Source organism: Macaca fascicularis, chromosome 10 (genome assembly GCF_037993035.2).
Source record: "Macaca fascicularis isolate 582-1 chromosome 10, T2T-MFA8v1.1".
Classification (NCBI taxonomy): Eukaryota; Metazoa; Chordata; class Mammalia; order Primates; family Cercopithecidae; genus Macaca; species Macaca fascicularis.
The window spans coordinates 90,108,957-90,135,248 of record NC_088384.1 but is presented as its reverse complement, the minus strand read 5'-3'; the positions used below and the strand labels follow the sequence as shown (position 1 = coordinate 90,135,248).

At 43.2% G+C, this 26,292-nt stretch overlaps 1 protein-coding gene across 4 annotated transcripts; it reads left to right on the top strand.

The window, feature by feature from the left end:
• Positions 1 to 24,451, top strand: EIF2S2 (eukaryotic translation initiation factor 2 subunit beta). 4 transcript variants are annotated; one of them, XM_015457650.2, is made up of 9 exons: positions 1 to 142; positions 7,285 to 7,462; positions 9,265 to 9,368; positions 14,363 to 14,498; positions 15,746 to 15,846; positions 16,432 to 16,580; positions 19,792 to 19,848; positions 23,277 to 23,362; positions 23,972 to 24,451. In XM_015457650.2, exons 1-9 carry the CDS (start codon positions 128 to 130, stop codon positions 24,145 to 24,147), a joined length of 1,002 nt encoding a protein of 333 aa, XP_015313136.1. In that variant the 5' UTR covers positions 1 to 127; the 3' UTR covers positions 24,148 to 24,451. The 4 variants fall into 4 exon arrangements, with proteins under 4 accessions (XP_015313136.1, XP_045218721.1, XP_065379079.1 ...); XM_065523007.2 differs by lacking the exon at positions 1 to 142 and adding an exon at positions 5,424 to 5,587; XM_045362786.1 differs by lacking the exon at positions 19,792 to 19,848.
• Positions 24,452 to 26,292: the final 1,841 nt, after the last annotated feature.

Genomic DNA, 26,292 nt, shown 5'->3' with positions numbered 1-26,292 from the left:
CCCTTTCGCTGATGCAAGAGCCTAGTGCGGTGGTGGGAGAGGTATCGGCAGGAGCCGCGCTGCCGCCGGGGCCTGGGGCTGACCCGTCTGACTTCCCGTCCGTGCCGAGCCCACTCGAGCCGCAGCCATGTCTGGGGACGAGGTGAGGGTCTGAGCCCGGCGTTAGGGCTAACTAAGGACTGAGGCGAAAAGCCGAACCCACTCCAGTGTGGGAGACCGGGCCTGCGGCCTAGCAGCTGGCCGCCGCCATGTGGGGCAGCCGGGCCTAGGCGGCCCGGAGCGGCAGAGCCGGCGAGGACTCCGGAGCCGCAGGCTTGGCTGCAGCGCGCTTTCCTCAGGGCGGCGGCGCCGAGGCGGACCTCCTGCCGTGGCTGGCGTTTCCGGAATGGAGAGCACACGTTGAGTCGCCCTCCCTGAAGGGGCTCGAATGCCCAGTTAATTCCCCGAACGAGATTGGGGCTGGCGATCCCTGCATTCCTTTCTGCTCGGCACTGCCGCCCCAGCTCGCCTCACTGGGTGCCGCGAGGAGCTCTCTTAGCTTGGTAGAACGCCCTCGTTAAAACTTTCTAGGCTGTCTTGTCGGGGCCGGTATCCCGCCCTCGTTTGCCTTCCTAGCATTGCTTTTTAAAAAGACGAGGGGGTGATGGGATTAGAACGAGAGAAAAAGATTCTGCAGCCTCAGGAAGGGACTGACCTTCCCGGAAAGTTTCCGGGTGAGCCCCCGAGCTTCCCTTAACAGAGGGCTCCCAGCGACGTGAGCGGGAAGTCCGGGCTGTGAAACTGGCTGGATCTTTTTCTGCCGTGGTGCTTGGAACTCAGTGAATTTCCTCAAATCCCTTTCCCCCAGATTTATCCTAGTTGATATAATATCTACCGACTTAAAATGAAGTTGATTTTAAGTACTCTCAGTAGGGGGGGAGGCCCTGTACGGTGTTGAGAATTTCCTCAGGCAATAGGAAGCCTTGATCACAAGGGCAAAGGAATGGCCGAGAAAGGCCAGTAAATGTGCTCACAGGAAGTAGAATAATCTCCAGTTTGGTGACAGTTAAGGGGTGAACACTTGACAAACAGGTAATGATTAATTCATGGAGGGCTGTGAAGACGAAGTTAAGGAATTTGGAATGTATTCTGGAGGGGATTCCAGTCTCTTAGACTTGGTTCTCACAACAGTCCTGTAAAATAGGTCTGTTGTGCCCATTTTAGAGATGAAAAAATTGAGTGTTACAGAGTTGTATAATGCCCATGATCAAATACTAAGTGGCTGAGCCAGTAGAATTCCAGATTGACTAGGATCTTAATGGCTTAGAGAAACTGAAAGTTTGTAGATGGTCCTTGGCGGTTATGATAGACATTGCTCTAGGCTGCTGTATTTCAAATGTTCTGAGAGTGGCAGTGTTTCACACTTGTTTTGTTTCTACTCATTTTTCAAACTTCTCATAACCTTTGGCAAATACAGTACTTACGTAGTGCAAGATTCCATGGGGTGTTATTCTGTGTATGGTCAACTAGTTGACACACAAGGTAGAAATAGGGCCATCAACATAGTGACTTGGAGGGCTAGAGGGATCATTTTTAGCAGTGGGATTAGGTTTTGAAAGAAGCGGAATATGAATACATTACTGATGGATGAACAGAATTTTGTGACGCAAAGATGGCAGAACCAGCATTTCAGCATAGGACTTTGGAAGCCAATAAAATATTAGACAGTTTGGCCACTTGGGGTGCCAGTCCAACTGCATTTTACAGGAAACCAGGGCCGAGGGAGATTAACTTGTCCAAGATCATGCAGAAAGGTTCTAGTTAGTAGGACTAGAACCCTGGTCTTTGGCTTCCATTCTTCTGCCAGGCAGAAGTTAGTAGTGGAGACAAGGTATGAAGAATAGGATGTAGGGCCTGGTTCCTCTAGTGCTATTGACTAGGTAAGTATTTTTAGGCCATTCCTTTAACATCTGGCTACTGTACAGGCTTGTGAGGATCAGATGAAACTCTTGTACTTGAAAATGATTTATAAACTGCCAGGGACTTCCCAGAGTGGAAGTAATCCTGCCTGGTGGTTGTCAGGCTAGACGATTAAAGAGGCTACTATTAAAAAGTAATTTTCTGTTTCCTTCATATTTCTGGGTTTTTTTGTTTTTGTGTGTGTGTGTTTTTTTTTTTGTTTTAAGATGGAATTTTGCACTATCGCCTGGGCTGGAGTGCAGTGGCGTGATCTCAGCTCACCGCATCCTCTGCCTCCTAGGTTCAAGTAGTTCTCCTGCCTCAGCCTCCCAAATAGCTGGGATTACAGGCGCCTGCCACCATGCCCAGCTAATTTTGTTTTTGTTTTTTTTTTTTTTTTGAGACGGAGTCTCGCTCTGTCGCCCAGGCTGGAGTGCAGTGGCGCGATCTCGGCTCACTGCAAGCTCCGCCTCCCGGGTTCACGCCATTCTCCTGCCTCAGCCTCCCGAGTAGCTGGGACTACAGGCGCCCACAACCGCGCCCGGCTAATTTTTTGTATTTTTAGTAGAGACGGGGTTTCACCGTGGTCTCGATCTCCTGACCTTGTGATCCGCCCGCCTCGGCCTCCCAAAGTGCTGGGATTACAGGCGTGAGCCACCGCGCCCGGCCAACTAATTTTGTTTTTTGTATTATTAGTAGAGATGGGGTTTCACCATGTTGGTCTGGAACTCCTGACCTCGTGATTCGCCTGCCTCAGCCTCCTGAAGTGCTGGGGTTGCAGGCGTGAGCCACCACACCCAGTCTTCTGTTTTTGGGTGGTTTTTTTTTTTTTTTTTTGGACGCATAATTGAAATACACTGCACACATTTATTTATTTATTTATTTATTTTTTGAGACCGAGTCTGGCTCTGTCACCCAGGCTGGAGTGTAGTGGCCGGATCTCAGCTCACTGCAAGTTCCGCCTCCCGGGTTTATGCCATTCTCCTGCCTCAGCCTCCCGAGTAGCTGGGACTACAGGCGCCCACCACCTCGCCCGGCTAGTTTTTTTTTGTATTTTTTAGTAGAGACGGGGTTTCCCCGTGTTAGCCAGGATGGTCTTGATCTCCTGACCTCGTGATCCGCCCGTCTCGGCCTCCCAAAGTGCTGGGATTACAGGCTTGAGCCACCGCGCCCGGCCTACATTTATTTTTAAACCTGGTAATTAAGCCAAAAACTCACCAAAACAGAACCCTTTTCAACCTAGTGGAACTATGTTTTTTGAGACAGGTTCTTGCTCTTGTTGCTCAGGCTGGAGTGCGGTGGCACAATCATAGCTCACTGCGTCCTCTGTCACCTGGGCTCAAGGGATCCTCTTCCCTCAGCCTCGCAAGTAGCTGGGACTACACGCACATGCTCTTGCACCTGCTAACTTTTTAATTTTTTGTAGAAATGAGGTCTTGCTTTGTTGCCCAAGCTAGTCTTGAACTCCTGGCCTCAGGCAGTCTTCCTGCCTCAGCCTCCCAACATTTGGAACCATGATCTTTAAAAAGCAGAATCCTAGAAATATGGCTGCTCCCTGGTAAGGGAAAAGAAAAATCCCCTGATCAATAGGCATTCAGTATTTTCACATTTGTTAAAAGCAGCATCAACATTTAATACTTGCCTGTTTACTACGAGGTCCCATTCACAAGGAGTCAGAACATTGGGTTTTCATAAAATATGGTAAGGTGTTTTTGCAAAAAGAAGCTTTAAATAAAAAAAAAAAAAGGTTTTGATTCAAAATGGGATGTGTGTTGTGTAAAGTTTATGAAACACAAAAGAATACAAAGAAAAGTAGCAGCATCTAAGCCAGGCATAGTGGCATTCACCTGTAGTCTCAGCTGCTCAGGAGGCTGAGGCCAGGAGTTCTAGGCTGCAGTGCACTATAATTAGAATTGAGAGTAGTCACTACATTTCAGCCTGGGCAACATAGTGAGACTCCCGTCCCTTAAAAAAAAAAAAAAATCCCACAATCTTATCACACAGAGATGGCAACACTTGGCATTTGTTCTGGTTACCTTTGGAAGGAACTTTTAGATCAATGTCTTGCTTCTCTGTGGGTTCTTTTGTGATTCACACCTGCTTCTGGGTATAGTATGACTATAAAGTTGATTTCTTGCGTAAGGTATGATCTATAAGAAGAGGCTTCTAATTCAATGAAGCATTTCAGGGTAATTTTAGCTGGTATACCTTTTCTTTGCCCTCTCCAACCAAACGTGAGAAGTTGAAAATAGAAAATTTATGCTTTTGAAGGCTTTGTTGTGAACCTAAAATACAACTCAAGTGATTCTGTAGTTTTCCATAAGTGCACTGTCAACAGCTATTTGCTTTTCAAATCCAAACTAGTCTCATAAAAGAAAACCAATCTGGAGTGTAGTCAGCTTATAATTTGGAAGTTAGAGATGAAAGTCTTAAAAAGCCATGATTTTAGTCAAGACTAACATGGCCTCGTTCTTTGGGTGCTGCTTCGGGATCCCTGGTCCTTATTTGTAAACTGTACTTTGCAGGATGGTATGAATAAAATAAGGCAATGAGTATGTATGTTAAGTATCCAGACAGTAATTGAGAGAGAGGTTAATTATTCCAATTTATGATTCTTGCATGTTTATTATCCATTACAAGGCTACAACCAAACTGTTTACTTGTAGACCATAAGGTTTTTCAGGGGATAAGAAGGCACTTGTGAGGCTGTCCTCTGATGATACCAGGATCCTTTCCATCTTTAGTCTGTCTTGATGAATAATGGTTAAAAGGCAATGAGTATTCTAGGGAACTTGATGCTTGAAAAAATGCAATAAATGGATTGTAATCCCTTCCAGAACCTTTGCCAAGTCTTTCTATTTCAAGAATGAGGATGAAATGTGGCTACTTCCCTGTATGATTGCAGTGCTCCTTGCAGGGTGACCCGGGGCTCAATAGTGGATCAGCAGTGGGGGACTCCTTCCTCTTTGCTCTTCTACCTTGGTAGGGACACTTCTTTAAGTTGGCTAGATAATGTTCTTCAGACTGACTACATTTCAGATTTAATTATTTATACGATTGGATCCTTGTTAAGGGAGAAAAGACTAACTTTGAAAATACTTTGCAAATACTGTACTTCTCTACTGGGCAAGGACAGTAACTATATTACCTTATTACAGACTGTGGCTTGATTTCAGTCTAGTTTCCTTAATGATCTTGGGACATAAATAAGTTTATGTTAGAATCAATTTTTGGAAGCTTTTGAGAGTTTTATATGTTTGAGAAATTAGAGCACCTGAGTTGATGAAATTTCAGTGATAGGAATCAAGAGAAAACCATACTTTGTGAATGGTAAAGTATTATATAAATTACAATTGCTAATATTTATCGAGTACTTATGTGCTAGGCACTATGGCAAGGGCTTTACATTTACATACTACTTTAACCCTCCCAGTAACCTTGTGTGGTTTCTTGTCATTCTGCTACTTGTCTCCATTTTACAGATGAGCCGTGGAATAACATAGGTACAAGCCAGAGTCAGAATTTGAATCCAGTCAGATGGGCTCCAGACTTGTGCTTTTAAACACTTTACTACTACACTGTCCACAGCAGATCACTGGGCAAAATGCTGAATTTAAGCATGATATTAATAGAATGTGGAGAGAGATTGGTAAGGGGCTCAGAAGAAAAAAAAAAAAAACTTGGTATTTGAATCCAGTTCTATTTGACTTGAAAGACCCTGCACTTTCTTTTTTTTGTTTTTGAGACTGAGTCTTGCTCTGTCACCCAGGCTGGAGTGCAGTGGTGTGATCTTGGCTCACAGCAAGCTCCACTGCCCAGGTTCACACCATTCTCCTGCTTCAGCCTCCCGAGTAGCTGCGACTACAGGCACCCGCCACCTTCTGCTAATGTTTTGTATTTTTAGTAGAGACGGAGTTTTACCATGTTAGCCAGTATAGTTTTGATCTCCTGACCTTGTGATCCGCCTGCCTCGGCCTCCCAAAGTACTGGGATTATAGGCGTGAGCCACCGTGCCTGGCCTCCTGCACTTTCTACTCTATCAGGTTTCTGGCCTGTATGATGTCTGAACTTTTCTTTCTTCAAGTGATCAGTGCAAGCAGATAGTCTACAAATTATAAATTAGTTTTCCACCTATTCTATAGTGGACATTTAGATAAAAAGAGAATTTGGGGGCAAGGCATGGTCCTCACACCTGCAGTCCTAACACTGGGAGGCTGAAGCTGGTGGATCATTTGAGCCCAGGAGTTCAAGACCAGCCTGGGCAGCATGGTGAAACCCCGTCTCTACTAAAAATACAAAAATTAGCTGGGTGTGGTGGTGCACGCCTGTAATTCCAGCTACTCAGGAAGTTCAGGTGGGAGGATGGCGTGAGTCTGGGAGGTCAAGGTTGGATTCAGCTGAGATCATGCCACTGCACTCCAGCCTGGGCAGCAGAGCCAGACCCTGTTTCGTTAAAAAGAAAATGGAACCTTTAATGTTCCATAAGCAAAAAGCGGAGTGAAATGTTTTACACATGAGGAGTTGCGGATGGGTTTCCTTGAAGATCTGTCTGAACTTCAGGATAAAGTTTAAAAAATTTTGTTTTTTTAATCTGGTCAGAAGTCTTCCAAGTCTCTCTGTAGCAGCCCCAAGTTACCAACCTTGAATAAAACATTTTTACCCCTGGCCAGGGGCGGTGGCTTACACCTGTTAATCCATTGCTTTGAGTGGCCAAGGAGGGAGGACTTTTTTCCTCTGGCAGTTTGTGACCACCCAGGACAACAGAGGGAGACCCTGTCTCTACAAAATGAAAAAATTAGCTGGGCATGGTAGCACATGCTTGTGGTCCCAGTTACTTGGGGAGCTAAGATGGTAGGATCACTTGAGTCCAGGAGGTTGAGTTTGCAGTGAGCCGTGATCGTGCCACTGTACTCCATCCTGGGCGACAGTGAGACCCTGTCTCAAGAAAGAAAAAAAACAGTACAAAAAAATTTACACCCTGCTTAGGTATTGCTTTCCTATATCTATAAAGTAAGAGGCATAGCATAGGTTGTTGCGAAAGTCCCTTCCCTAAATTCCATGATTCATTCAAACGTCCATATTTGCTCATGAAACTGAAAGTGAAGAGTCTGTGATACTTTGCAAATTGAAAGACGTGTACATGTTTCAATTCCCCTGATGTTTAATAGTGTTGGGAAGGTTGGGTGGACATTTTATTTTATTTTTTGGTAAATTCTCCTTTGGTGTTTTAATGTATCAGATACTTTACTTTTAAGAGTATGCCTTTTGAGGATAAAGCATATTTGGAATGTGAGCATCATTAAAAATAGTCATTTGGTCCCTTTTTGTTTTTTGTCTTTTGAACAGATGATTTTTGATCCTACTATGAGCAAGAAGAAAAAGAAGAAGAAGAAGCCTTTTATGTTAGATGAGGAAGGGGATACCCAAACAGAGGAAACCCAGCCTTCAGAAACAAAAGAAGTGGAGCCAGAGCCAACTGAGGACAAAGATTTGGAAGCTGATGAAGAGGACACTAGGAAAAAAGGTGAGTGGTTGATGTGAGAGAGTTACTGTTGTCCTAGAAGCCCTGGTTCTATGAGCATTTTGGCTTTTGTATATGCAGCGACCTCTCAGCCTGATCAGGCTGCTCCAGTGAAGTCAAGGCCATCAGTAGGCTGTATGCAGTGGACCGTTTTCGATTTCTGATAGGCTTGTTGCAGGGAAGTTCCCATTTAATTCACAAGTTGCAAAGATGATGAAACCTTGCCGTTCCAGAGCTGGTTTTCCAGTTTAACCCATCAGGTCTCTTCTCTAACTTTAACAGTAGTTGTATTTGAGTGTGGGCAGAAAGAAATAGTACTAAGATAGGCAGTTTTGTGTCTTAGCAAGTCTGAAAATACATATGAGAGATTAAAATGAAAGCCTAAAGTATTTGGGGTTAGACATCAGCTTTAGTTACCCCTGTGCTGTAACATAGACATAATTTGACTATTAGAGAGAAATGATTCTGTAAACATTATTTGTGTCTGTTGAATATAACTCTGTGCTAGGATAGAGACAACTGACATTCACTGAGCATCTACCCTGTGCTAAGTGTGTTCTACATGTTTAAAACAAACTTGGAAAGTAACTCATTCCTGTTGTAATAAGATAAAATGGATTTTTAAGTAGTTTCTTGAAAAACTTTGTAGCAGAGGGATCCTAAAATATTTCTAGTTTATAACATGGCAGGTCAAATGGAAAATTTGTTGAACAGAACCTACTCATTAATGGTAGGTAAAATTTCACTGATAACTTGTATTTACTGTGCAGCCTTATTTTAATAAATGTGAAATAATTTGTTAAGCCTTTTGATGATTAATAGACGCAATAAAATGTTGAGCTAGGCAGTAGAATTTAGGTGAACAAGGCATAGGCTCTTAGTATCTAGTAGAGAGAGAGATAAGCAAGCTGGTAATAAGTTCCTCAGTTGGGGTAAGCAGAAGATACTATACAAGCACTCTGGGGATACCTAACTAAGTTGCAGGGAAAGATGGATAAGCTTAGAGAAGGCTTTGGTGGAAGTAATTTAACCAAGATCTTGTGAGATGGAGGTAAGAGGGCCCACAGGAAGCTTTGGAGGTGAGAGACCTCACGTATATTGCACTCAGAACTGAAAGTAGTTCAGTAGGGTTAGAACCAGAGATTGAAGTGAGGAAGTGAGGAAGGCAAGAAGCAGAAGTGGGAGATAAAGTTGGAGAGTTGGAAATGGTGTTAGAGCTCTTTGTCTTGGGAACAATGAGGAGTGATATGGTCAGATTACTAAATAAATATTCTCAACATGGTCCCCTAACCAGATTTTTCCTATAGATCTTTGAGATGACCCACCATTTTGTTTTTCAGAACCATAACTTTTGTGGCCAGGCGCGGTGGCTAACGCCTGTAATCCCAGCAGTTTGGGAGGCTGAGGCGGGCGGATCATGAAGTCAGGAGATCGACACAATCCTGGCTAACATGGTGAAACCCTGTCTCTACTAAAAAAGATTAAAAAAATTAGCTGGGCATGGTGGCACACACCTGTAGTCTCAGCTACTCAGGAGGCTGAGGCAGGAGAACCGCCTGAACCCAGGAGGCAGAGGTTGCAGTGAGCCGAGATTGCGCCACTGCACTCCAACCTGGGCAACAGAGCAAGACTCGGTCTCAGAAAAAAAAAAAAAAAAAAAGAACCATAACTTTTGTGATTGTGGAGGGACTAATTAATAGTCAGTCTTTTCTGGTGACTTGATTAATTGCTGAGCTATGTTTGTGTAACTCATAATTTGATGCTTTGCCTTTTAGTTGTTAATGATTATGCATTGGTCTTTTTAGATGCTTCTGATGATCTAGATGACTTGAACTTCTTTAATCAAAAGAAAAAGAAGAAAAAAACTAAAAAGATATTTGATATTGATGAAGCTGAAGAAGGTGTAAAGGTAGTATTGCTTTCTTGTTGAAGGTAAAATTTGGCCTCTTGCAAGGTTGCTAATGGCTGATGTTTCCCTCCCTTTGACTCACCTCTTACTAGCTGTGCTTTTGTTATTAGCACTTAATTGCCACTGGTAGGGTCATTTTCTTGGGAGTGTGTCTGACTAGGTGTCTTAAGGGATTGTAGTTTAAGGAATTTAAATTTAGGTCTTACATATTGTATTGTGTGCCATTAAAATGATCACAAAATGTCCCTTGTCCTTAACCATACTGAGATTTTTGGCTGCGGAGAACTATTTCTATGAGTGAGAAATCCTTTTGAGCAAATATTCCTTTGGTTTCTTAAACTTTTGGTAACATAGAATATACACAAATTCATACATGTACCTCTAAGCAGCAAAGAATGAACCACAGTGGTGGTTGGTAGCTGATGACAGTGTGGCCTGTAGGCAAACCAGAGTACTCAGGCTAGTTTTATGATCTGATCTTGTGGGTACTTGAGACCCTGTGAGTCTTATTACTGAATTGATTTCTTTTTTTTTTTTTGGAGACGGAGTCTCACTCTGTTGCCCAGGCTGGAGTGCAGTGGCCGGATCTCAGCTCACTGCAAGCTCTGCCTCCCGGGTTTACGCCATTCTCCTGCCTCAGCCTCCCGAGCAGCTGGGACTACAGGCGCCCGCCACCTCACCCGGCTAGATTTTTTTGTATTTTTTAGTAGAGACGGGGTTTCACCGTGTTAGCCAGGATGGTCTTGATCTCCTGACCTTGTGATCCGCCCGTCTCGGCCTCCCAAAGTGCTGGGATTACAGGCTTGAGCCACCGCGCCCGGCCCTGAATTGATTTCTAATACAAATATCTCAAAATTATTTTGGACGGGGAGTAACAGGTGGGCAGGAAGGTGAACAGGAGGGAGGGTAGGTGGATGGATGAAAGGGGAAGGAGCTGAAGATCTGTTCTCCTCCCTAGGGTTAACCATTTTAAAGATCCTGCCTAGGAATCACTTTAGCAGAATCCACATATCTATTTATAAAACCCAAGGTAATAGCAATACACACACTTACATAGAGAGAGAAAGCACGTGTGCACACAACAGCAAACATACACCAAATATCTTGTGCCCTCTACTCAAAATTTTCTTTGGTGAGTAGTTTATTTGCTCAAACTCAAGTGAATAAAGTATATCCCACTTGTAGCAGGAAATGTATACAGTAATTCATTGGGTTTTAGAAATAGTGTCATAATTTTATGACAGTTAATTCAGTAAATATGTAAGTGATTACAGCGAGTCAAGCATTTGAAGCATTGTGTAGTAATTGCTAGAGTACTGACATGAGTAAGATATTTTTCCTGTTTGCAAAGATATTTTGGTTCAAGGATAATTTAGAATCCTTGAGAACAAGCTAGTTTTATCTGGATTCATCTTGCTCTCTCCCTGTTTGGGGATTCTCTTTTCTTTCTACTATAGGGAAATTGAGAAAAATGCTCAGATTATAATGAGAAATGAGATTTAAATATCCTGGGTAACAAAGTTTTGGTTGACAAGGCTTTGTTGGTTGATTCCTCCAATAGCTTTTATTGGGAGATTAGCTCTAAATAAGTGCTTGAATAGTGTTGTTGAAGTCATAACATAAGAGGATGTTAGAGGTATCCTGGTCATCAGGCAAGGCATGGACATTCACTTGAAGGGTTTTTGAGATCTTGGGCTACTCTCCCACCTGAATTTTCAGACTATTCCAGGGCTTTTGAAAAGCCTTGAAAAATACTTTTTGCAGACTGGGCGTGCTGTCTCATGCCTGTAATCCCAGCATTTTGGGAGGCTGAGACGGGCAGATCACCTGAGGACAGGAGTTCAAGACCAACCTGGCCAACATGGTAAAACCCCATCTGTACTGAAAATACAAAAATTAGCTGGGTATGGTGGTGCGCACCTGTAGTCCCAGCTACTCAGGAGGCTGAGGCAGGAGAATCACTTGAACCCAGCAGGTAGAGGTTGCAGTAAGCCGAGAGAGCGCCACTGCACTCCAACCTGGGCGACAGAGCGAGACTCCGTCTCAAAAAAAAAAGAAAAAAGAAAAATACTTTTTGCCATTCTCTGCCTTCTGCTGTGTCTTGGTGTCAGTATGGAAGTAGATCTTACTGGGATAAAATAAAAATATTATAGCACTAGAAGTTGGCTAATGCGTGCTAACTTATATTCAGCATTTCTAAGTTCTTATTTATTGACTTAGAGACTGGGTGAGTATTTGGTTTCCTGTTTGTATGGTATGTGGCTAATGGATACCATGGGCAGATTTATTTATTTATTTATTTTTTTGAGACAAAGTCTCACTCTGTACCCAGGCTGGAGGGCAGTGGCATGATCTCGGTTCACTGCAACCTCCATCTCCTGGGCTCAGGCTTCCCTTAGCCTCCCAAATAGCTGGGTTTACAGGCACCCGCCACCACGCCGGGCTAATTTTTGTATTTTTAGTAGAGAGGGGGTTTCACCATGTTGGCCAGGCTGGTCTCAAACTCCTGACCTTAGGTGATCCGCCTGCCTTGGCCTCCCAAAGTGCTGGGATTACAGGTGTGAGTCACTGCGCCCAGCTGGCAGATTGGTCTTGTAGCCACATGTGGCACTAAGACTACACAGCTGGATTTGGGATTCAGAATCTGAGCTTTATTTACTCCCAGCTATTCCAGGTTTTCTGCTGGTAAGATTTCTGAAATGACTGTAGCCATTGTCCCAGTTCAGGATGTAGGCACACACAAAATAGATATTAATTAATGAGTAAGGTTGACAGCACACTTCAGGATAGGGAGTTGAATAAGGTGGTAGAAGGAAGGAGAAATCAGAAAGCTGGAAACTGAGACTGGCCTTTTCTGCCCTTCTGGGATGTTTATGACTCATTTCTAGGTTTTAATATGCCCTGTTTACATCCATGCCTTGGGCAGCTAATCTTGGGGTCAAGCTTTACTTTGTCTCTATTTATCACTTGATCCGAATTCCTCATAGCTTCTGCCTTTCCCTCTTTGATAATGTCATCTATTGGAGTGATGCCCAAAGACCACGCCACAGACGGGTGCCAGGCTGACTGTGGTATAATAAAAAATAAATATTTGTTCTTTATGTTCTTGGCTCACAACTGCTAAAATCCTTGGAATCTCCAAAGTGATAACAGGGTCATTGGTATGCTACTGATATGACTGGTGGCTGGGGATCCCTAGATAGCTTTAGGATGGGGGCTGGTCACCAGAAGGACAAAGCTGTGATTTTAGAGGGTTGGGACTTCCACTGGTCCCTCTGCCACCTCCAGAGAGGGATGGTCTGGAAATTGAGTTCAGCCACCAGTTAATAATGTAATCAGTTGGCTGGGCGCGGTGGCTCACACCTGTAATCCCAGCACTTCGGGAGGCCTAGGCAGGTGGATCACCTGAGGTCGGGAGTTTGAGACCAGCCTGGCCAATATGGTGAAACCCCATTTCTACTAAAAATATAAAAATTAGGTGTGGTGGTGTGTGCCTCTAGTTCAGCTACTCAGGAGGCTGAGGTAGAAGAATCACTTGAACCCGAGAGGCAAAGGTTGTAGTGAGCCGAGACCGCACCACTGCACTCCAGCGTGGGTTACAGAGTGAGACTCTGTCTCAAAAAATAAATAAATAAATAAATAATGTAATCAGTCAGTCATGCCTTTGTAATGAAACTCCTAGACATGGGTTCGGAGAGCTAACATGCTGGTGAGCACAACAAGCTGCTAGGAGGGTGGTGTCCCTGGCTTGGCAGCACCACGCCTACCTTCCTTGCCACCCCTCAGCTCCCACCCCAATACCTTGTCTTATGCATTGCTTATGTTTGGCTGTTTCTGAGTTGTAGCCTTTATAATAAACTGGCAATAGTAGTACTTTCCTAAGTTCCATGACTCGTTTTAGCAAATTATTGACTCTTGGCAGGGAATGTGGGAACTTCGAGTTTATAGCCATGTTGGACAGAAGCAGGCAGCATGGGGACCCAGTGCGTGGTGACTGGCATCTGAAGTGAAGGCAGTCTTGAGGAACTGAGCTGTTAAACCTGTGAAATCTGATAACTCTGGATAGTGTGTGTCTTAATTAAACTGGAGGACACCTAATTGGCATTGGAGGGTCTGTGTGGAAGACCACCACATATTTGGTGTCACCCAGAAAAATCTTTCCCAGTGACTATATCAAAATCACTTAGAAACTTCTTTAAAATACTCCTGAACCCTGTTCCTGCTGAAGATTGTCAATCCGATTTAAACTTTTAAAAGTTTCGCAAGTGATTTTTTTTTTTTTTTGAGACACAGTTTCCCACTTATTGCCCAGGCTGGAGTGCAGTGGCGCGATCTCGACTTACTGCAACCTCTGCTTCCTGGGTTCAAGTGATTCCTCCCAAGTAGCTGGGATTACAGGTGCCCACCACCACACCCAGCTAAATTTTGCATCTTTAGTAGAGATGGGGTTTCACCATGTTGCCCAGGCTGGTTTTGAACTCCTGACCTCAGGGATCTGACCTCCCAAAGTGCTGGGATTACAGGCGTGAGCCAAGGCGCCTGGCTTCTGCCGTGATTCTGACAGTAGCCTGGTTTGGAAACAAAGACAATAATTATAAGATCCTAAGGCTGAAGAATAAAGAGATGAATGAGGGGGAAAGATCCCAGAAGTGTTTTGAAGAATTCACAGTTTAAATGGCAGAGTCTCTGTGACCCAGTTTGGTCCATCTCTGACCAAAGTTATCTGTAACTTCAATTTTGAATATGTGACTTTTTTCCCGCACCAAAATAATGTCAGCCCACGTCAATTTAAAAAAAGAACAGGCTGGGTGTGATGGCTCATGCCTGTAATCCCAGCATTTTGGGAAGCCAGGGCAGGAGGATCTCTTGAGGCCAGGAGTTTGAGACTAGCCTGAGCAACAAAGCAAGACTCCTCATCTCAACAGAAAATGTAATAAAATAAATAAAAAGAATAGTCCCAGTATCAAATGTTCAGACTTATCTCACTTTCTTAGGATCTTAAGATTGAAAGTGATGTTCAAGAACCAACTGAACCAGAGGATGACCTTGACATTATGCTTGGCAATAAAAAGAAGAAAAAGAAGAATGTTAAGTTCCCAGATGAGGATGAAATACTAGAGAAAGATGAAGGTAATGCTGAGGACTCAGCAGCACATTTAGAGGTTACTCAAGCCTTTGGCCCTAGTCTCCTTGATGGGTGTGGGGGGTGCTTTTAAAATTTTTTTCTTGCCCCTTATTTCTACTGCCTGATAATAGAAGCTGAAAGGAAACAGTGTCTGGCTTGATAATGGCAGTTAAACAGTTTGTCAATTGTGATTACATTAAGAACATACCGATTCAGGCTTGGGAAAATTACTATAACCGATTTTTTTTTTTTTGAGATGGAGTCTCACTCTTGTCACCCAGGCTAGAGTGCAGTGGTGCGATCTCAGCTCACTGCAACCTCCATCTCCCAGGTTCAAGCAGTTCTGTGCCTCAGCCTCCCAGGTAGCTGGGATTACAGGCGCCCATCACCACGCCCAGCTAATTTTTTTAATTTTTATTTTTAGTAGAGACAGGGTTTCATCATCTTGGCCAGGTTGGTCTTGAACTCCTGATCTTGTGATCCACCCGCCTCCGCCTCCCAAAGTGCTGGGATTACAGGTGTGAACCACCGTGTCTGGCCTGATTTTTTTTTTTTTTTTTTTATTCTGAGTTTTGCCCTTGTTGCCCATGCTGGAGTGCAATGGCACGGTCTTGGCTCACCGCAACCTCCGCCTACCGGGTTCAAGCGATTCTCCCGCCTCAGCCTCCCGCCTGGCTAATTTTGTATTTTTAGTAGAGACAGGGTTTCTCCATGTTGGTCATACTGGTGTCAAACTCTCAATCTCAGGTGATCCGCCCGCCTCGGCCTCCCAAAGTGCTGGGATTACAGACGTGAGCCACAGCGCCTGGCCCCAATTTTGTAATAAAAAAATTTTTTTTAAGTTTTGTTTACAGTTTTATTAGTTTCTAAATGCTATGGGGTCTTTGGAGAACTTTTGTCAGTAGATGAGTTTTATGGATGTTGCTGTTTCTTAGGTGCTCAGAACAGTTGGACTCTTTCCTCTAATTATTCTAATGCATTATTTTATCTTTGGCTTGTTAAATTAAGAAACATTTCCGTATGTTAACTCCTAATTAGAGAGGTCTCTATTAAGGGTCTTTTTTGAAAGTCATAACATCCCTGTTTCTAAGGAAAAGGGTTGTGAGCTTTGGTTTATGCGTAAGGCTGTTGTGAATGCAGCTGTGGAAGGGAAGACAAATGTCTTTGAAACTTTTCATTTTTCTAGACCCACCCCCACTTTTGTATGATAGTAGGGCCCACCCCTCATTCTTAAAATCTTTATTATCTGTAGCTCTAGAAGATGAAGACAGCAAAAAAGATGATGGTATCTCATTCAGTAATCAGACAGGCCCTGCTTGGGCAGGCTCAGAAAGAGACTACACATACGAGGAGGTAAGACAAAATCTGTTGTGACAAGGGGCTAAGCTATTCACTAGTGCTCAAAGGAGCAAGATAAATCTTCCTTGGTGGAACAGATGCAGAGAGGTCACACAGCCAGTGCACAGCAATTCCTGGTGTGCACCCATGGGGCAGCCTGCCCAGAGTGCAGCAGTCATTGTAGTACTACTGACTGTCCCCACCTGAATTTGCAGACTGCTGAGTGCATGCAGCCCTCTAGGAATCAGGAGGGCAGTAGTGACAGACTAGCTAATTTGGGGCCAGGGTAGTCTGGAGTTTGCTAGTTTGGGCTTTCTTGAATCTTACTTTTCCATGTATCATGTACTTTCCCATAGAAACAACAGAGTGAGTAGTAGTTCATTCATTTCACTTTGGATAAGGAGTTGCTGAACATCTATAACGAACCAAATGCTGGTTGGGGATGAACCTCTGCCCTCAAGGAGCTCCCAGACTTGTAGTAATGCGTGTGTATATTTAATCAGAAGTGAAGTATTTGCTGTTAAGCAACGTGACTCAAAGGGGAACTTTATACCCCGGCAGTTACTAAGCGTGTTCATGAATACCACTTTATTTTTATAGCTGCTGAATCGAGTATTCAACATCATGAGGGAAAAGAATCCAGATATGGTTGCTGGGGAGAAAAGGAAATTTGTCATGAAACCTCCACAGGTCGTCCGAGTAGGAACCAAGAAAACTTCTTTTGTCAACTTTACAGATATCTGTAAACTGTAAGTTGGTTAATGGAGTACCTTCATCCCAAATACCAGATTCTCAATGCAATTTTAAGAATGCTAAATGTCCTTATTGTGGACTTCATTATAGATGGAAAGAACACACAAGTGTAGGGGTTGAGGGAGTTCACAGTTCAAGTCTGTCATTTTCTTCAATTCATAAGTCTCAGGGCTATTTTATTTTATTAAAGATGCGGTCTTGCTTTGTCGCCCAGGCTGAATGCAGTGGAGTGGTCATGGCTCACTGCAGCCTCAGTCTCCTGGGCTTCAGCAATCCTCCTGCCTCAACCTCCTAAGTCGCTGAGACTGCAGGTGCACACCACCGTGCCAGACCAATTAAAAAAAAACATTTATTTATTTTTTTTGTAGAAATGTGGGTCTTGCTGTGTTGCCCAGGAGTGCTTGTTTTATTAGTGCATTCAGAGGTGACAGAAATCAACTCATGCTGACCCATTGAGGATGGATCCTAACTAGATGTAGTGAAGAGTGAGGAGTCTCAGTGTAGTCCTCAGACAGGAGCCTTGGGAGCCCAGGGAGTGGAAAGGCTCATCAGTCGGTCTAGGACAGGCCTGCCAAGCAAGCAGTGAGCTCAGGGAAAGTGCCTGAATTTGGTGAGCCCCTTCCTTGGATGATCATTGCCAGGACACAATTGATGAAATTGCCTTTCTTAATTACCATCACATTCTATGCCAGAGTCAGCCCTAGGTTACTGTCTGGGAATGGCTTTTCTCTGAGCTCCTCAGCTGCATGTTTTCTGGCAGGTTCCTTAGGACGACTGACCTTATCTACTCTGTTCTTCAGTTTCCTAAGTGATACGTGCTTGTAGTAGAAAATACGGTAAACACAAAAAGAGATAATATTCACTCAAAATTTTACCACCCGGAGATAACTGCTTGTTTTCATTACTTACATATATTTAAATAGTTAAGATTTTTTTGGCTAGTGACAATAGTAGTATATGCTCATTGCAGAAAAATTAGAAGATAAAGACATGCTAAAGAAAATGAATAATCATCTGCAAAATCCACCATTAGGAGGTAGATAACTGGCTGGGTAGCTCACGTGGTAGCTCACACCTGTAATCCCAGCACTTTGGGAGGCCGAGGTGGGCGGATGACAAGGACAGGAATTCGAGACCAGGCTGGCAAACATAGTGAAACCCCGTCTCTACTAAAAAATACAAAAAATAAGCCAGGCGTGCTGGCAGGTCCCTGTAATCCCGGCTACTCAGGAGGCTGAGGTGGGAAGAATCGCTTGAACCTGGGAGGCGGAGGTTGCAGTGAGCTGAGATTGTGCCATTGCACTCCAGCCTGGGCAGTAGTGTGAGACTCTGTCTCACCAAAAAAAAAAAAAAAAAAAAAAAGAGGTAGATGACTTATCATAGTTTAATATTTTTATGTTTAGCCAGTTTTATGTACATATTTTTAAAATAAATTATCATACTGGTTTTTAACCTGTTTTCTCGATATATTGTGAAAGTTTTACTCATGTCATTAGTCCGAATAATTATTTTAAATAGCTATACAACATATTTTATTTTAACAGTTCCATAAGGTGGACATGCTGCTCCCAGGTTTTTATTATCAGAGGCAAAACTTCACCAAACATCTTTATACATGTATCTTTGCAGTAGCTCAGAATAGAACCATAAGACAAGATTAAATTGCTGAGTTAAAAGGAATGGATATTTTTATGGCAAATATTAGCACATTGCTTTCTAGCAAGGTTGTGCCAGTTCATATTCCCGCCAGCAATGTAGGAGCTTACCTATTTTATTATATTTTTACCAGTTCTCACCCATTGCATTTTGGGGAAAAATAGCTTAAAATTGTTGTAGTAGCACCTGCTTGTTGGAACAAGTTCAAACAGTGCCACAGCATAGATTTAAAAAATGAAACTATTGAATAGCATTGCTCTATATTTGTTTTTTATTTTATATGTATGTGTGCATTTTTTTTTTGTATATTGAGATATTTCTAAAAGTAGAATATACCCTGGAATGGATTTATTTAACCATTCCTCTAGTTGGTGAATATTTAAGATGTTTCCATTTTTTGCTGTTGTGCTACCACGGAACCCTTCTAGACATACACTTTCTTTTAATGGAAATTTTAAACAGGAAATATATATAGATTAACATATATATTTATTAGCCTGTTTGATAACATCACCTAGGTTTGGTGTATGCTGAACTTTGCTTCAGATTTTTTTCTTTTTTTTTTTTTTTTTTGAGACGGAGTCTCGCTCTGTCGCCCAGGCTGGAGTGCAGTGACCAGATCTCAGCTCACTGCAAGCTCCGCCTCCCGGGTTTATGCCATTCTTCTGCCTCAGCCTCCCGAGTAGCTGGGACTACAGGCGCCGGCCACCTCGCCCGGCTAGTTTTTTGTATTTTTTAGTAGAGACGGGGTTTCACCGTGTTAGCCAGGATGGTCTCGATCTCCTGACCTCGTGATCCACCCGCCTCGGCCTCCCAAAGTGCTGGCCACTGTGCCTGGCCTACTTCTTTAAAAAGAAGGTTTTATGCTATTTTACAATAGTCTCAAAAACAAAAGAAAAAAAGGTGGTTTTATAGTTATAACTAAGGCCACCTTTGTATGTTTTCCTGGCCCCTTTTTCCTTCCCAGAGGAAGTTGTTACTCTTTAAAGTTGATGTTTATTGTTTATGTTTTCCATCCTTGTTTCTAGACACTTACTCATATGTATATGGTCATAAAATGTAATATGGTCTTATGGGCATTGAAGTTGTAAACAAGTGGTATCCGGCTTGGCTCACACTTCTAATCCTGGCACTTTGGGAAGCTGAAACAGGAGGATCATTTGAAGCCACGAGTTCTGTACCAGTCTGATCAATGTAGTGAGACCCCATGTCTACACAAAACTAAAGAGTTAGACGGCATGGTGGCACACACCTGTAGTCCTAGCTACTTGGGAGGCTGAGATGGGAGGATGGCTTGAACTCAGGAGTTTGAGGTTACAGTGAGCTAAGATCATCACTGCACTCCAGCCTGGGCAACACAAGACCCAATCTCTTAACAATAAAAAAAGTGGTGTCATATACTTTATCTTTATTTCAAAGTTTAAATAAACGATGCAGTGAAATTCACCTAATAGCTAAATAATCACAGATCAAAACAATGAACAGATTTTTTAGAAGTTTGGTGAGATTTCCATGAAAGATAAGGTTTATATATTTTGATTTTCTTTTTAGATTACATCGTCAGCCCAAACATCTCCTTGCATTTTTGTTGGCTGAATTGGGTACAAGGTAAGAAACTGTATACGTTTACATACAGTATTGCTGGACATTTCATAAGAACCTTTCTTAAAAAGGATATGTAACACACTTAGAGAAAACGTTCACCTGATTATTAGAGAAACTTTTAGGCCAGTGGAGGAGTGAAATCACTTTGTTTCTGTGGGAGAGCTTGACTGCTTAGGAACAGGGCACAGGGTTGACATCTGAACAGGCCTGCTGGTGTACCAATGAGAGGACCACAGAACTGCCATGTTTAGACTTTCCTGTTACTAATTTGAAACTCATGAGTCTTTTTATGGAGCAAATATTAGATCTTTAGAGGAATCAGTTGTTTTAAGGTCAGACTATTTTTTCCTAAATTGGTAACAGGCTATTGAAGAAATACAGCTAGGAAGTTGATGAGTGGCACTTTAGAAACCATTGAAACAGGGATCTGTGATGAAGTGTAGGTACTTACCTGTCTTCAGGGCTCACCTTTTGAAGGCACTGAGCACGTCATTCCCACCCATTCAGGAAGGCCAAGATCTCATGGAGCCCATGCCAATGAGTTTGACTACTATCTGGAAGCCTAATGTCCCTTTAAAAATAAGTAATGTAGAGTAGGTTATGATAATGATGACTAATGCATATTGAGCACCTCTTGTGAGCCAAGTGCTTTTTTGGGTGCCATCTCAATTAATCTTCACAATAGTTCTATGAAGTAGAAAGTAATATTCCTGTCTTCACGTTTAGAAACAGGTTCAGTAAAGTGAAGTTGTAGTTGGTCACATAGCTAGCTTGCTTAGTGGCAAAGTCAAGATAGATACAATCAGGTCTATCTTTCCCTGCAGCTTGCATCACCTAACAGGCTTGACACCTGTGCCTCACTGGCAGTACAGAGATAATTAAAGTGTTATCTTCCTACTCTCTTTAAACTGTTGGGATTTGCTACCCTTGGTGTGGGGTTAAGGAGTAATTTACTTGACCATGGTAGATATGTTGGCTCTGCTGTAGAATAATTGTGTTTTTTTGTTTGTATTTTGAGATGGAGTCTCACTCTGTCACCCAGGCTGGAATGTGGTGATCTCTGCTCACTGCAAGCTCCGCCTCCCGGGTTCACGCCATTCTCCTGCCTCAGCCTCCTGAGTAGCGGTGCCCGCCACCACGCCTGGCTAATTTTTTGTATTTTTAGTAGAGATGGGGTTTCCATGTTAGCCAGGATGGTCTCGATCTCCTGACCTGGTGATCCGCCTGTCTCGGCCTCCCAAAGTGCTGGGATTACAGGCGTGAACCACCGCACCCGCCGTGTTTTAAATATAAATTTGTTACCATCGTTGTTTATTTGTAACTTGCACAAACTAATGAAGAAGCAAAAGCTAGTGTTGTTTTTTTCTATCGTTAGAATAATCTAGAGGTTTTGTAGAGGTGGGATAAACTATTATAACAAGTTGTGGCCAGTAAACTTACAGTCAAATGGGTTAAATGGGTTTTTGAGAAAATTCCATTTCTTTTGACAGTGAATGAAAAAAAATTTCTACATTAAGCATTGGAATCACTGTAGCCTGGAGATTAAGGGTTCCAGTCTGTGGAGGAGGAAATTTAACCCTGCCTGACTGAATTCTGTTGTTTCACTTTATGATTTATAATTTTGAATGAATGATATCTAGCCTAGAGCTTTGCTTTCTCAAAAGTGCCTGTCAACAGTTTCCTATCAAACAGTTTATCATTAAGTACCATTGACAGTTTCTGGATTGTGATTCAACTATCCTTTTTTTTTCTTGAAACAGCTTGATTGAAATGACAGCTTACAAATTTAAAGTATATAATCCAGGGGAGTCCCACTCGGACATCCGTCTCTTTCGCAAGAGCGAGCGAGCTATTCTCCTTTCTCTCTTGCCTATTAAACCTCTACCCCTGGACACCCCCCCGCCTCCTGCCAAAAAAAATATAAAAATAAAATATACAATCCAATGTTTTTTTGTTTTGTTTTGTTTTTGAGATGGAGTTGTGCTCTGTCGCCCAGGCTGGAGTGCAGTGGCGCGGATCTTGGCTCACTGCAACCTCTGCCTCCCAGGTTCAAGCAATTCTCCTGTCTCAGCCTCCCCAGTAGCTGGGACTATAGGCACACACCACTACGCCTGGCTAATTTTTTTGTATTTGTAGTAGAGATGGGTTTTCACCGTATTGGTCAGGCTGGTTTCGAACTCCTGACCTCAGGTGATCAGCTTGCCTCGGCCTCCCAAAATGCTGGGATTGCAGGTGTGAGCCACGCCTGGCTCCAGTGGTTTTTAATATCACATGTTAAAATTAATATGTATAACTGCTACCACAATCAATTTTAGTATGTATTTTTATCAACTATACTTTTAACCATGACTGAATCAAAATATTTGGTGCTTAGAATTTTAAAAAACAAATGTAGCCCCTTTCATGTTTTTGTATTTCTAGCTCTCTCCTTTCCCTTACTTTGTACATGGTATGATTCGTAAAAGTTTTTTTTCTTTTGTTGGATGGACTTCACACACAATGAAGGAATCAGTTTGTTTTAGACTTAAAATCAATTATAAATCTGATTGTTACCACTGGAGATTTAATTGGATTTGATGTTAGTATGGGCACATCATTAGACACAACCTGTTTGTTTTTTTTTTTTTTGAGACAGAGTCTCGCTCTGTCGCCCAGGCTGGAGTGCAGTGGCCGGATCTCAGCTCACTGCAAGCTCCGCCTCCCGGGTTCACGCCATTCTCCTGCCTCAGCCTCCCGAGTAGCTGGGACTACAGGCGCCCGCCACCTCGCCCGGCTAGTTTTTTGTATTTTTTTAGTAGAGACGGGGTTTCACCGTGTTAGCCAGGATGGTCTCGATCTCCCGACCTCGTGATCCGCCCGTCTCGGCCTCCCAAAGTGCTGGGATTACAGGCTTGAGCCACCGCGCCCGGCCTAGACACAACCTGTTTAATTAAAAATAAATTTTGAGGCTGGGTGTGGTGGTTTACACCTGTAATCCCAAGCGCTTTGGGAGGCCATAGTGGGAGGATCACTTGAGTCCAGTAGTTCGAGACCAGCCTGGGCAACATAGGGAGACTCCTCCATCTCTACCAACAACAACAACAAAAAATTAGCAGTTCATAGTGGGGAGTGCCTGTAGTCCTAGCTCAGTTCACAGTGGGGAGTGCCTGTATCCTAGCTTCTTGGCAGGCTTAGGTGGGAGGATTGCTTGAGCTTGGGAGATTGAAGGTGCAGTGAGCCACGATTGCGCCACTGCACTCAAGTCTGGGTGACAGAGTGAGACCCCTGTGTCATAAATAAATAAATAAATTTTGGGAAACTAAGTAGTATAGCACCAGTCGTAGAGTTTATCCTATGCTACTGAATATATTTTAAATTCATTAAAGGTGCTGGAATTTGGTTCCTTTAGAAAAAAACAATAATAATGGAGATATTTTTGTTTTCTTTCATAGTGGTTCTATAGATGGTAATAACCAACTTGTAATCAAAGGAAGATTCCAACAGAAACAGATAGAAAATGTCTTGAGAAGATATATCAGTAAGTGTGTAATTAATTTCATTAGATCACCCTGAAATGTTCTCATCAGGCTGCAGTGTTATAGGAAGATCCATTTGATTGCAGTGAGCTGGGAAAAGCTGGCCTTAAAAAGATCAGAGACAAAATGATAGTGAAAGGGAGGTGGCTCTTGACTACTAACTAGGGGCATAGGGAAGGATTTGGATTTTTAAAGAAAGCCCAGCTGATTGAAGCTGCTGGTTGATTGTAGGGCAAAAGGCCAAGTCAGAGAAACCTGCCTGTGATTCAGGCCTGGCCTTGGCCCCCTTTTGTTCCTAGTTATTTAAAATTGGCATGTCTGCTAACACGTTTGAGTGGCTCTCCTGTAGAAAGAAACAAGAATAAGCAAGCTGGCAGGCTTCCCTGCATCCTGGGGCATTGAGTATCAGCCCATGTTTAGTGCCGGAAACGCCACAGCAAGACAGCTTGTGTTTTCTTACCCCTCGGATAGCTGAGCTTCCCTGGTCTGGGTGCCCAGGTAAATTCTCAGCCTGGGCTTATGGAGTTCTTTGTAGGAGATATATTTAAGAAGGCAGAAACTTCTCTACCTTACTGCGGCCACCAGGTAATTGTGTGTTGCTTTATTTGCAGAGGAATATGTCACTTGTCACACATGCCGATCACCGGACACAATCCTACAGAAGGACACACGACTCTATTTCCTACAGTGCGAAACTTGTCATTCTAGATGTTCTGTTGCCAGCATCAAAACCGGCTTCCAGGCTGTCACGGGCAAGCGAGCACAGCTCCGTGCCAAAGCTAACTAATTTGCTAATCACTGATTTTGCAAAGCGTGTTGTGGAGATGTGGCTGGACAGGTTTGCCATCAGAGTGGATATACCGTTGTATTAAAAACAAGATAAAAAAGCTGCCGAGATTTTTGGCGAGTGGTTGGTTGGTCTGAAGTCCTTGCAAGACGCTGATGTTCAAGCTGTTGACATACTCATTGCCTACTTTTAACACCTGTCAGAGAAACGTGATATGGGGTAAGGAGGTGCTTTTTTAAAATCGTTCATAGACTTCTGTAAAATGCAAGATAAATTAAAGTTATTATAACAGTGATTCTTTCAATTTGGTTTGTCCTTCAGTTTTCTTTTCTATAAAAATTGTGCTTGGTGAAATCAGCAAAAAACCAACCACAGAAAACTGTGTGGGCCTGGGCTCTGACAGTCTCTGTATCCTTGTCCTGAGAAACTGGACAGGCACTTCCAGTTTCTTAAAACGACAGGCACTTCATCTGGGCAGCCATTTCTCTTCTTCTCTGCTTCTCTTGAGATACATAGTTAAAGCAGACACGGCCTCCCACGCGTGTGTGGTGGAACCTTGAGACTTGGGAGGACTGCCTGTTTTCAGTGTCCAGGGAATGACTCCATAGATTTGACTTCTTTTCCCTATGTGAGGATGGTTGCTACTACCTCACCGCCAAGTCCTCCCCCAGCTGTTACCACATGAAGGAATACAAGGTGCTAGGTACCCTCCTTCCTCGTTGACCACTAAGAGGTCTTAGAAACATAGCCTGTAAATGTGTCTTATAACTGGCACACTAAGAAGGATCCTAGTTGAGCATCTCTGTTGGTGAGGAAGCAATGTATGTGCGGTTCAGGAAACTCCTCCAAGAGGAGTCCAAACAGGGATGCTAGAGGAAGCTTTCTGTTTTCCTAGCCAACTTGTGTTCTGGGTTTGAAAAAGACCCACCACAAATGCTTTTCTATTTTCTGATTTAAAAGTTGCTTTTGAATATGACCATGAGAAACCAAGAAATGCTGCTTGTGTGGTGCTCTGCTTCCTGAGGATTTGCTGGAAGGGCATTCTCCGCTGGCACACGGGAGAAGGCCATCTTCTGTGTCTGTGCTGTGATCTGCCTTGCTCTCACTTGCTGAGGATAAGGGCATACACGTTGCTCCTCGCTTTCTTGTTGCCAGACTTCGTACTAAGCAGCCCAGGAAGAGTCACTCAGACCCAAATGTCTTGACCATGTTGTTTTTAATCACTGTGACCCTTAATTTTAAAGCATAGGCCAAGTGTTGTCAAATACCTTGGCTAAAACAGTGGAGGGTGGTGGGTAAAGCAATAGAGGGTGCTTTCCCTCAACCCACACACTGGCTGACTGAACTGCCACTGCCACAATGAACCCAACTGCTGTTTATGTCCCCATTTTCCTTTTTTTGTATCTACACCCACACGATTCCCAATGTTGGATATTTCTACATGAATAAAGAAAGGATCGGTGCCTCTTGTGTAATTAGCGCTCCATTGCTTTTGTGTATGTATGTGTGTTTGGTTTATTTATTTAGTGGGACCCCTTAGGGGAAGGAATGATACTCTTCAGTTTGGTGACAGGTTGACAAATAAATTGGTGATTTCAACCCGTTTTTAACTTTATTCTTGAAGCAGATTCTCAGGACTGATGCAGCCCGTTAGTCCAGTTGCGATAACTGACTGAATTGGATTGAAAGCGCATGAAAAGTAATGGGTTGCCCCTAAATGTTATTCAGACACAGCAGCACTAACCTCTTCTGTTTCCACTGTCTCTCACCAAACAGCTCAGCTAAACGAACCTTGCACTGTGGTGACAAGACAAAGGCAATCAAGAGCTTCTGATCAAGAGCCACTTTCTAGTTTTGGAAGGGAACCAGACCATCATTTCCAAAGTGTCTTAGGAAACAATGTTGAGGACTGTTCCTAATTATACAAAGGAAGAGGGGGGTTCTATGGTAAAGAGAAGTCGAGTAGGCTGGGCGTGGTGGCGAGGCCGAGGTGGGCGGATCACAAGGTCAGGAGTTTATGACCAGCCTGGCCAACACGTGAAACCGCATCTCTACTAAAAAGAAACCAAAACACAAAAACTAGCTGGGCATGGTGGCCTATAATCCCAGCTACTCCGGAGGCTGAGGCGGGAGAACTGCTTGAAC